The following is a 12,475-nucleotide window of genomic DNA, read 5'->3' as shown; positions in this document are numbered from 1 at the left end:
TGGAGCCAAAGAAGACAGACGCAAACGAATACAAACTATGATTGCATTTCTATAAATTTCAAAAACAGCAAAGCTAATTTATCGTGTTCGGAGTCCGGATAATAGTTAGCCTGGAGAGAGGGGTGATGACTCGGACGGGGCAGAAGAGCGGCTTCTGTTTTGCTATTCATGCCCTGCTGCTTGGTCTGGGCTCTGCTCACACAGGTATGTTCATGCTGGGAGAACTCATTGTGCTGCAGAGCTATGATCTGTGCACTTTTCTGAACTTATCCCTCAGCACAAAGTTTAGGTGTGTTAAAGTTTTAACAAGTCATTGAGTAGTCATGGACAGGCTGGGTCAGAGGAAAGGAGCTAAGAGCAAGTTGAACCCTGCATGGAGTGGCATGGGGGCGGGGAACAAGGCAGCAGATACTAGAAGAAGCAGGTAAGTGAGAGGACAGAGTCTGCCAGAGGGTCCGTGGCAGGCTGTCCCTCTCCTAGGCGAGCCATCTGTTGCCATCATGAAGGGTTAGGACCGTGTGCACAGGGGGCTCATCGGCTGAAGCACCCGTGTGGCACAGACCATGACGGTGTAGATTTGGGGGGAGGGTCAGCCCCTTTGTAAGCTTCCGGGGTGTCCTGTTGCACAACACAGGGTGAGAGCCACTGGACCGAGGAGACCGTAGACAGGGATGCTAGTGGAAAGACAGCAACGTGGGGGAAGTCGGTGTGCGAAACCTTACCTTTCTCCCCACGTTCGCCCCTCTTTCAGCGTGCAGCGTGCTTTTGCTTGTTTTTAACCCTGACAGATACAGCATTGTTCTGGCCTCTCTGTTGTATGAAATCTTAATTCCTTTTTTCATGCTTTCTCTTTTAGCCCATTGATCAGTTGTTTGAATTTAAGAGTCCTCTTTTGAAAATAAACTACTTGAAAGTGCCTTAGGCTGCTGAATATGGGATAGGCTGATCCCCCGTGATGCCCACCCCATTCAGAGACTGGGTCGTGTCCAGGTAGACTTGATATGCGGTACCTCTGATGCCCCGAACAATTATCTGAAAGCATTGGTTGTCTGGGATTATTAATGATGTTTCTAGTGCTTGGGCAATTAGGGTTTGAGGTGTTGATGAGAAGTTTGTTCTAAAGTGAAATCTTACAAGTATCTTAGTATTTTTATTTGGAAAATTTTTGAATATGCAAGAAAACAGTAGGGCATGTCCTGTAGCATCCTCTCAAGCCTCGAGGAAACACTGCTCTTGTGAACTTCTCTGATTCCCTCAATCTTATGGCTGCTTGTGATTGCTACGTTCTAAAATCCCACGTTATCCTCTGTCATCGAATTTACCACACACCACCACCCTCAGCCTCCAGAGCTGTAATCACTGGTCTCCTTGTTTATCTCCGTATCTGTCCCTGGAATCTAGTCTGTTTGAGGTCAGGGACTGTGTCTTATTTGACTTTGTAGCTCCAGCATCTAGCTCAGTAGAAACGCAGTAATTAGGGATAAGTGAATGAGCTCTTAAATTCTGCAGGCAAAGAACTGGTGTCTGGACCTTGGAGAAGAGCCTCATTTTGAGGAGAGAGGAGAAAGAGTTAGGGAAGGAAGCAGAGCGACATTTGATCAGAGAAGAAGGAAAAGAACCAAAATAGTATTCTGTCACGGGAGTCAAGGGAAAAAGATATTTTTGAGGAATTATCAAATGCCACAAAGAGATCAATGAAAATTAAATTAAAAATTAATTTAAAAATTAAAAGGAGTGTGGGGGTTTGTCAGAGTTATTAGTGGCCATAAAAAGGCAAGATGGAAGCAGGATCTCGAGGGGTTAAGGAGAGAGTACAAGATGAGGAAATGGGGGTGGAGGGTCAAAACATGCACTTAGAAGTGAGGCTGCAAAAGGAAGGAGATTGGGAGGTGGCCAAGCAGAATGGGAGAACCAAAGCCAGCAGCCTCGCTGGGAAGAACTGTGTTCATTTGAAGGCAGAGATTGGAGGTGCCTTCAACACCCATCTCCTGGCCCTCGGGATGCCTCAGGGACTCTGCTGGCATGTAGGCGATGGAGGGATGAGCCACCTGAGCATGCTGGTGGTCAAGTCAGTAGTACATTTACTCCGAAGTCATGTGCACTTAGCCCTGCACTAAGCCCTTTGAATGATTTTGTCTCTTTTAAACTTGTATCCTCCCTTCTTCCCCACAGGAAACATGGTGGAATGGTGCTTACCTCAAGATATTGACCTTGAAGGCGTTGAGTTCAAGTCTATGGCCAGTGGGTCCCATAAAATTCAGTCTGATTTCATGTAAGTACTGCCGATTGCAAGTCTTCTCTGTACCATTTCCTCTCACTCTGTGCTTTCCCCCAGAGAATAAGGGCTCTCATCGGGGCATTTTCAGGAACTGTGTGTAAATACCCTGAAAATATATACTGGTTTGTGTTTTTATATCAGTTTTCTAGCAAGAGGTTCCCGAGCTTTCATGAGGTTCTCGATGAGTTTCATGGTCCAAAAATGTTAAGAACTCCTGCCCTAGAGGTTCTCTCTCCTTTCCTAAGAAATGATTGGGCCTTGCTTGGGGTTTGGCTTTAATAAAAGAATAGAGTTTCGGTTGCATTTGGGTTAACTTAAGGCACGTATGTGCTAAAACTTGCAATTCCAGCTTTAAGTAAGGCCAGTCTGTAGTCCTGTGTAATTAAGGTTCTTGTGAGGAGCAAATTGAGAGAATGTCAGGGCGATGGAGTAGCTCTCATCTTCTCATTGGGCTGAAACCATGACAGACATAAGTGTGAGAAACGGGAAGGAAACAAAGTGAAAGCTCTGGTCAAATGTTCTATTTAAAATATCAGAGACTCAGGAAGCGAGGAGAGAATCAACACAGTTTATGCTAATAAAACAGAGGTCCCCCCATCAGGTCAGTTTTTATGCAGGAGGAGAAAGGCTGTATCCATGGTCGTGGGCGACTGAGTAGCAGGCTTTGCAGAGATCAAGTCCTGGCTCCGGCGGGATGACCCTTGGCGGGTTCCACAGTTTCTTTGAGCCTTGGTTGTCCCATCTGTGAGGTTGAGGGGCTTGGGCTGATCGTCCCGCTGAGGTTCTACAAAAGGTTTTTCTCAGGCTGAGTTTTCTCACGTAGAGCCCTGGACGCAGTTATGTCTTTTGTTCGCGACTGCATCTCAAAGGCAAAACACAGAGTAAAATGAAATTTCTCTCTCTGATTTCGAGCCACACTACACATTGGGTCTATTTTAGCTATTTCCGAAAGGGGCCCTTCTTTGGCCTGGCCTGCTTCGCCAACATGCCTGTGGAAAGCGAGCTGGAGCGTGGCGCCCGGATGAAATCCGTGGGCATCCTCTCTCCATCCTACACCCTGCTGTACCGGTACATGCACTTCCTGGAGAACCAAGTTCGGTATGTGGCTTACATACGGGGTGGGGTGCAGGGAGGGCAGAGGCAGCAGGGCTCTGCCAGGTGGTGTGCTGTGATGAGCCCTCAGCGGTAAAGGCTGTCCATCAGAACAGCAGATTCCTCACCAAGAACATCCATGGCTGTGTCTCACACCTCGGGTGGTGGTCTTCATGTTTCAACCAGCGTCCTGCATAAATGATTCTTCATCCTCGAATGAAAGTTGGGGTAGATTTTGCTTTCAGCTTATATTAATATTGTCATCAATTTTTTTTTTTTTTTTTTTGCGATACACGGGCCTCTCACTGTTGTGGCCTCTCCCGTTGCGGAGCACAGGCTCCGGACGCGCAGGCTCAGCGGCCATGGCTCACGGGCCCAGCCGCTCCGCGGCATGTGGGATCTTCCCGGACCGGGGCACAAACCCATGTCCCCTGCATCGGCAGGCGGACTCTCAACCACTGCGCCACCAGGGAAGCCCTGTCATCAATTTTGTTGAATTAATTTGTTGATATTGATGTGATCTTTGCTTTACCTTAAACCACAATAATTATCTCCTTGCCCCAGGCAAGTAGACTCGCAACTTTTTTTTTTAAGCCTAATCATTTATTATTGGAGGTAATTATTGTCATTGGGGGTAATAGGAAGGGAATTTTTAACAGAAGCTGCAGAACTATTAATTACTTCATATTTTTTTCATCCTGTGAGTAACCTAATTTTATTTCATATTTTGAAGGGAAAATCTACCCCTAAGCCCTGAAGCCCTGTTAAAATTTTAGCACATTTGCCTCTCTTCTGGTATGCATGTGTGTGTACTTTATTTATTTTAAAATATTTATTTATTTATTTGGTTGTGTCAGGTCTTAGTTGTGGCAGGCGGGCTCCTTAGTTGTGGCATGTGAACTCTTAGTTGCGGCATGCATGTGGGATCTAGTTCCCTGACCTGGGATCGACCCGGGCCCCCTGCATTGGGAGTGTGGAATCTTAACCACTGTGCCACCAGGGAAGTCCCATGTGTGTGTACTTTAATATATACATACCTGGCACCATACGACATACATACTTTTATGTCATATGCATTTAAAAGTTATTGTTATTTTAATTTTTGATATAATCTATCTTGATCATCATCTTTGAAAGAATATGAAATTGTGGGAAAAAAATGTTTATTATTGAAAAATTCATGTGAACGTACAAATGAATTTTAACAATTCTTCCAAATCTTAACACCCAGTGAGATATCCATTGTCAGTATTCAGCGAATGCCATTCTAAAATGACATAATTTTACAAAAATAGGATTAATATTTTATGAAGATTTAATTTTATCAAATAGGCTAGTTTGAAATATATTTAATTTATTTGTAAATATCAGAAAAAGAGTAAGTGAAACTGAAGGAATTGTCAAACTTTAATTTTTTTTCACAGTAAGATATGTTATTTCTTAGAGTGTTCTTCCAGAGTTAAGAAAAAAGACTGCAAAACATGAAGATACAGTGTCATTCTTATTGAGAAATAATGTATATATAATAAAGTGCACAGATCTTTGTATAGGTATCATTGGTGGTTTTAGGTTGTGTTTTTTTAGTTGTAGACAGTCAGGTATCTTATACTTCTTCCCAGAACCCCTCCCCGACTTTACTTCTCAACTTTCATATACTGTGAGATTTATTACATTTAGTTCTGTAATCACAATTGCCATGATTCTTAAGTCTCAGTTATATGTTTACGACCACATCCAAGGCTTAACTGTGGCTTGCTACGTTCCAGAGCTCGTGATTTATTTCTTGGTTGGTTAGATTTTGCCATCAAGCATCTTCTGTTTCTTTTTTTTTTTCATGAAAGGATCATGGGTGCTGCCTTCTCTGAAATCTTGCATGCTTGATAGTATTGGTCTTTTACCTTTACTCTTGGCTGGGTAGATCCTAAAATCTTTTCTTTCTTCCTCTCAGGATGCTATAAATATTGCGCAGCAGTATTCTGATATTGGTTGTTTCAGAGAAGTCTCTTTTGTCTAGATCCCTATAGATTCTTTATCTGTGATGTTTCTGAACAGTTTTTTTCTGGGGTAGTTTGTCCCTTTTTATCTATAGATATGACCTTTTTAATTTCAGGAACCTTTTTTTCTACAATAAAATACTAAACTTTTCCTCTGCATTTTCCCTTCTTCTTCAGGAACACGAGTTATGTGTATGTTTTCTCCCCATTGTCCTCCATATTTTTCATTTTGATGATTTTTTTTTTCTTCTTTTGTGATACGCGGGCCTCTCACTGTTGTGGCCCCTCCCGTTGCGGAGCACAGGCTCCGGACGCGCAGGCTCAGCGGCAATGGCTCACGGGCCCAGCCGCTCCGCGGCATGTGGGATCCTCCCGGACCGGGGCATGAACCCGTGTCCCCTGCATCGGCAGGCGGACTCTCAACCGCTGCGCCACCAGGGAAACCCTTGATGATTATTTTAGTAGCTCTATAGTGCTAGAGCTGTCCCGTTAGTTTACTCGATTATTCCCTATGGTTAAGCAGTTAGCATGCTTCTAATTGTTTTAACTGCTCCTCTACATTTTGGAGCTGTGATACATATTTTTCTGTATTTGAAACATTTTCTCAGTTTTGTGTCTCAGAAGTAACATTGAATTTAAAATAAAAAACATTTTTATTGGGATCTTGACGCTTTAAAAAAATTATTACTGCTTTTGAAAAATTAATTTCCCAAGGAGGCAATACATTCTCATCGTTCAAAAGCCAAAAGTTATAAGGAGGTATTATATTAGAGTCCTGGCTAAATGGTGATAACGGAGGCCCCAAAATACACTGGCTCAAATAAGACAGAAGATTCTGCCCCATGTAATGTTCTAGAAGTAGGAGGGTGGTCAGGGTGAGCAGCCTCCTGTCCCCACAATTCAGGGCCCACGCTGCTTCTCTTATTATTCTGCCGTATCCTAAGAGGGATCTTGTGTTCTAAGGTGTTCTTCTCACCTGTTGGAAGCTGCTCACCACTATTATGTCTGCATTCCAGCCCGTAGGGAGGAATGAAGGACCCGGAAGTTGCATACATCACTTCTCATATCCCATTGTCAAGTCCTCAATCACAAAGACACACCTGACAGCACAGGACACTGGGAAAGGTAGTCTCTAGTTGGGTGACCTTGTGACCGGTTAAAATTCGGGGACTCCTGTTGCAAACAGGAAGAAGAGAAGAATGGATTTGGAGGAAATTTTAGCAGCCTCTGCTTCAGAGGCGACCTAGGTATCCGTGTGTACTCTTCTTCCCAGACATAGAGGACATTCCTCCCACCCCGAGACATCATAGAGTCTCATGTGGTTAATGTTTCTAGTCTAAAATCCAGGGTTTCTGTGTGATTTGACGCAATCAGGACATGGTTCTCTTATCCTGGAAAGCTATGAAAGAACAGTCGCGTCCTCCATTCCCACTTCCTAAATGCAATACAGAAGTAGAGAAGGAACCACAGTGCAAACTCCCATTTGAAAAAGAAGAATCAGAAATAATATGAGGGGTCGTTAGTCCATAATAATAATGAAATTTGCTGAGTAGGGATGGCAGAGACCCCTTGTCCTCACAGAGCAGTATGCTCCTGGCTACACCTTGGTTCTGCTCACTAGAATCCCCTTGTCCATGTTCCTCCATGGCTCCTGGCTTTGCCTTCTGAGGGTTCTTTATCCGTTTTGTGCCATAACCACTTTTGAAACAGGCATTGGTGAACATTGGAGAAAGCTGCATGGCTTTGGAACATGTTTCCTGCTGGTGTGGATTTGGGGGTCTAGTGATTTCTTTAAGGGTTGAGAAGTCAGCGGCTTATATAGGCCAAGAACATGACAATACAGATGAGATCTGGCGATTTCAGGGTGGTATGGCCGTAGACAAGAATGTGACAGTACAGATCCCTCAGAAACTGAATAGGCTTCTTGGTCTGTTTGCTTCCACTCAATTCCATGTAAAAATATCCACTGCCAAAGATCTCCTCTGGGTCTTAGTTTTTAAGTCAGTAGATGGTGGCCTAGTTACTGATCACTGTTCTTGGCCTGTCTATCTTTCCCTGGTTTTAATGGCAACTACCTTGAGACTGTAGCCTAAATCTGGGCTTTATAAATGGGCAGACTCCCATGTCTGGGAGAGTTTCTTAGAGGCTTTGAGAGAAATTCTTATCTCCTGCATTTTTTTTTTCTTTTTCTTTTTTTTTTTTTAACATCTTTATTGGAGTATAATTGCTTCACAATGTTGTGTTAGTGTCTGCTGTATAACAAAGTGAATCAGCTATACGTATACATATATCCCCATATCTCCTCCCTCTTGCGTCTCCCTCTCACCCTCCCTATCCCACCCCTCTAGGTGGTCACAAAGCACCGAGCTGATCTCCCTGTGCTATGCGGCTGCTTCCCACTAGCTATCTATTTTCCATTTGGTAGTGTATATATGTCCATGTCACTCTCTCACTTTGTCCCAATTTACCCTTCTGCCTCCCCATGTCCTCAAGTCCATTCTCTACATCTGCATCTTTATTCCTGTCCTGCCGCTAGGTTCTTCAGAACCTGTTTTTTTTTTTTTTAGATTCCGTACATATGTGTTAGCATACGGTATTTGTTTTTCTCTTTCTGACTTTACTCTGTATGACAGACTCTAGGTCCATCCACCTCACTACAAATAACTCAATTTCGTTTCTTTTTATGGCTGAGTAATATTCCATTGTATATATGTGCCACATCTTCTTTATCCGTTCATCTGTCCATGGACACTTAGGTTGCTTCCATGTCCTGACTATTGTAAATAGTGCTGCAGTGAACATTGTGGTACATGACTCTTTTTGAATTATGGTTTTCTCAGGGTTTATGCCCAGTAGTGGGATTGCTGGGTCTTTTAAGGAATCTCCATACTGTTCTCCACAGTGGCTGTATCAATTTACATTCCCACCAACAGTGCAAGAGGGTTCCCTTTTCTCCACACCCTCTCCAGCATTTATTGTTTGTATATTTTTTGACGATTGCCATTCTGACTGGTGTGAGGTGATACCTCATTGTGGATTTGATTTGTATTTCTCTAATGATTAGTGATGTTGAGCATCTTTTCATGTGTTTGTTGGTTATCTGTATATCTTCTTTGGAGAAATGTCTATTTAGGTCTTCTGCCCGTTTTTGCATTGGGGTGTTTGTTTTTTTTTTGATATTGAGCTACATGAGCTGCTTGTATATTTTGGAGATTAATCCTTTGTCAGTTGCTTCATTTGCAAATATTTTCTCCCATTCTGAGGGTTGTCTTTTTGTCTTGTTTATAGTTTCCTTTGCTGTGCAAAAGCTTTTAAGTTTCATTAGGTCCCATTCGTCTATTTTTGTTTTTATTTCCATTTCTCTAGGTTATCTCCTGCTTTTGGGGTACAGAGGAATTGTTTTTTTCAGTCCCGTGGGGTCCCAAATATTTCAAGCCTCAATTAATTTATATTGCAGAACTCAGAATGTACATCCTTATGATGCTGTATGTTCCACCATTTCTGCTTGCAAACTGACCAAGTCTTGCATATTTTCATCTTGCTGTTGTAGTAGTAAGATGAAAACTACTAAAAACTAAAAACATCAAGGAGCTGTCAGTGCTCTGTTTCTCACTGCTTCCCTTAAAGTTACAAGTTCAGATGATACAAGGCCTGTCTTCCAGGTTATTGAAGTTCTAGCAAAGTTTTTGTTTGTTTGTTTTTTTAGCGATCTTCCCTTTCTAGCTACTAAGCCAGTGCTACAATGTGGTTTTTGATACTATGGTAAATCATTCCTAAATACCATTTTCTGCTTTAGCTCAAATCCAGGCTAAGTTGCTATAACAAAGAAACCCAAAATACAGTGACTCAAACAAGGTAGAAGTACAGCTTTTCTAGGATGACAATCCCAGAGGAAGGGAAGTGGTCCAGTGTGGTAGATGGCTTTGTCCCACTGGGTCATTTCTGGGACCCAAGTCTTTCTGTTTTGTGTCCTGCCATCTGCTGGAGTATTGTCCTCACCCACATGGTAAAAGTTGATTCACCATTACTAGGTCTTGCAGGAAGGGGAAACCCACAGGAATCCCAGAAATTGGACACATCGCTGCTGCCCACGTTTCATTGACTTATGCTTAGTTTCTAGCCACACCTATAGCAGCAAGACAGTCTAGGAAATGGGGTCCTTAACTGGGTGGCCACGTGACCAGCTAAATTTTGGAAGGTTCTGTTACTAAGGGAAGAAGAGAGTGGCAGCCTCAACCACTGGCATGAAACGAAGTCTTCACCCAGTTCCCATATCCATCCAGTAATCCCAGTAATCACTGCTGACTTCCCATGTATCTTTCCAGAGTTCGTCTATATACAAATACAAATGTATATTCTTATTTTCCCTCTTTTCATACAAAAGGCGGCATGTTATACATGTTGTTTGCACCTTGCCTTTTTCATTCAACAGTATATCTAGCTCTTCTCATATTAGTACATGGAGAGCTTCTTCATTGTTTCTCACAGTTGTATTACGTGCCCTGTGTAAAGGAACCATGCTTGCTTTATCAAGTTGCTTACTGATAGACATTTGGTTGTTTCCAGTCTTTTGCTGTTATGAGGCTGCACTGAATACCTGTGAGCAAGTATAATTTCACACATGAGTAGTATATGTGTACATTAAATTTCTAGAAATGAAATTGGTGATTCAAAGAGCATATGTGTTTGTAATTTTAATATTGTCAAATTGCTTTACATAGAGATTGTACCATTTTACATGCCCAGCAGTAACGCAAGAGAATGCTGTTTCCTCACAGCCTTGTCCACACAAAAATACAACTTGTGGATTTTTGGCATTCTGATTGGTAAAACATGGTACGTGAGTATAATTTTAATTCACAGTTTTCTTAGGAGTGAGGACGAGCACCTTCATACATGTTTGAGTCACATATATTTCCTCTTCTGTGAACTGTTCTGAGCCTTTGCTACATTATTATTATTATTATTATTATTATTTTTTTTTTTTTTGCGATACGCGGGCCTCTCGCCGTTGTGGCCTCTCCCGTTGCGGAGCACAGGCTCCGGATGTGCAGGCTCAGCGGCCATGGCTCACGGGCCCAGTCGCTCCGCGGCATGTGGGATCTTCCCGGACCGGGGCACGAACCCGTGTCCCCTGCATCGGCAGGCGGACTCTCAACCACTGCGCCACCAGGGAAGCCCTGCTACATTATTTTTTGATCGTTGGTTTTTTCCTTATTAATTTCTAGGAGTTCTGTGTGTAATATGGAGATTTGTTCTTTGTGATATTTTTTCCACTTTGTCATTTGTCTTTTAACATTACTTTTTGTCATGCAGATGTTCTTCTTCCTTGAGTTCGATGATATTCCTATGGCTTCTAGATTTTGAGTCATAGCTAGGATGGTTTTGCAGTTTGGTGATTAAAGAGGGCTCAGGATAACATGAGAGAAGGACTTGCGTGAGAAGGTATGGGGAAGAGAAAGAAGCACAGTGATGTAAGCCCAGGTCTAGGCAGGGGTGATACTTGACTGCAGCAATGACTTTTATGTAAATTAACTAGACTTGATTTTTGAAAACACTGAATCCATGTTTTATATTTATTCTTATGATATCCTAACGTTATTTGTGAGTATTTCATCCATAACTCTTGGCTTTGATATCTCACTAGTTAGAGAGTGTTTTCTATGACTATTTCTTATTAATCAGAAGATATTGGAGAACTACTATATAATTTTAAAGGATTAATTTTAAACCACATTTTTGACCTTGCTTAGATCATGTTCAAACAACCTACTGTAAAAGAACATTTCAGGGACAGTTGGTATAATTTGAAAGTGGACTGGGTATTAGTTTGGATTAAGACCCATTATTTTGTTAGACAAGATAATGCCGTGGTGGTTATGTTATTTTTTAAATAGACTTTATTAGTTAGAGATGTATGCTGACATACTTATGGGTAAAATGTTATAAGGGATTTGCTTTACCACATTTCAGGAAAGAGAGTGGTGGGTGGGCAGGCGGAGAGGGTATAGATGTAACCATATTGATAAAATATTGTTGAAACTAAGTGGTGGATAATGGGGTCTATTCTCTTCTTTCTACTTTATGTTTGAAATTTTCCGTATTGAAAAGTTTAAAAAGACTAAATATAAAATTAACATAGAGTTATTGCAGAAGACTGAAAAATGGACAAAGGCTAACGGGAAGAAAAGAATGTTGGCTTCCCTGGTGGCGCAGTGGTTGAGAGTCCGCCTGATGATGCAGGGGACGCGGGTTCGTGCCCCAGTCCGGGAAGATCCCACATGCCGCGGAGCGGCTGGGCCCGTGAGCCATGGCCGCTGAGCCTGCGCGTCGGGAGCCTGTGCTCCGCAACGGGAGAGGCCATGACAGTGAGAGGCCCACGTACTGCCAAAAAAAAAAAAAAAAAAAAGAACGTAATCCCACTAGCCAGACATATCTGCTGTTAACATTTATATCCTTCTGGTCTTTTTACCAGGTATAAATGTGTGCATACACATTAATTTAAAAAAAAAAAAAGAATGTTGAGGTCATTCAGTATCTAAATTTTCTAACCAAAAGGTACGTTAATGTTTCACTGATCGTGAATAATGATAGTCCTCGTCGTCATTTTGCTGGTTCCATAGCGTCTCAGTATACAGACAGATTACAGGTTATTCAGTTGTTTCACTGTTATTGGGCTTTTAAGCGGTTTCTTATTTTTCAGCACCGTGAACATGAGTATCCTTACGGGTAAATGATTGTTCATATCCATATACAGATCTTTAGGCCTCGTTCTTAGAAATGGAATCATTGGGTTTCAGGGTATATACAGGGTACAATTGGGTACAGATTTCAAGTGACCCTTCAGAAAGGTGGTACCATGTTGTACCTGCACCAGCAGCAAGTGGGAATGCCTGTTCTTCTGTACTTGCAAGGCCAGAAGACAGACTGGTGCAGAGCAGTAACGAGTACACAGGAGTGATGAAGTGTAATTGCTGTACAGGGGCATCTCTGATACTTACATTGGGTGCATTATTGCCTGGTATGGTGGGGAAGGGAGGGTTAGTTGCGGTGGGCATCAGCATGGACACATAGCTTATGTTGTATCAGTGAAGGGGCTGTGGGCTTACGT

The 12,475-nt window shown here is 42.4% G+C and overlaps 1 protein-coding gene across 1 annotated transcript in view; it reads left to right on the top strand.

The window, feature by feature from the left end:
* Positions 1–12,475, top strand: part of DENND11 (DENN domain containing 11) — a gene marked incomplete at its 5' end in the record, with an annotated part of 44,789 nt that overhangs the window by 19,933 nt on the left and 12,381 nt on the right. Inside the window, 2 exons of the mRNA XM_082847011.1 lie at positions 2,173–2,272; positions 3,218–3,376. Of these exons, the coding sequence (XP_082703137.1) occupies positions 2,173–2,272; positions 3,218–3,376 (259 nt within the window). The remainder of the gene's footprint in view (positions 1–2,172; positions 2,273–3,217; positions 3,377–12,475) is intronic.

Source organism: Leucopleurus acutus, assembly GCF_964270905.1.
Source record: "Leucopleurus acutus genome assembly, chromosome: 9".
Lineage (NCBI taxonomy): Eukaryota > Metazoa > Chordata > Mammalia > Artiodactyla > Delphinidae > Leucopleurus > Leucopleurus acutus.
This window is presented reverse-complemented; position numbering and strand designations above follow the sequence as displayed.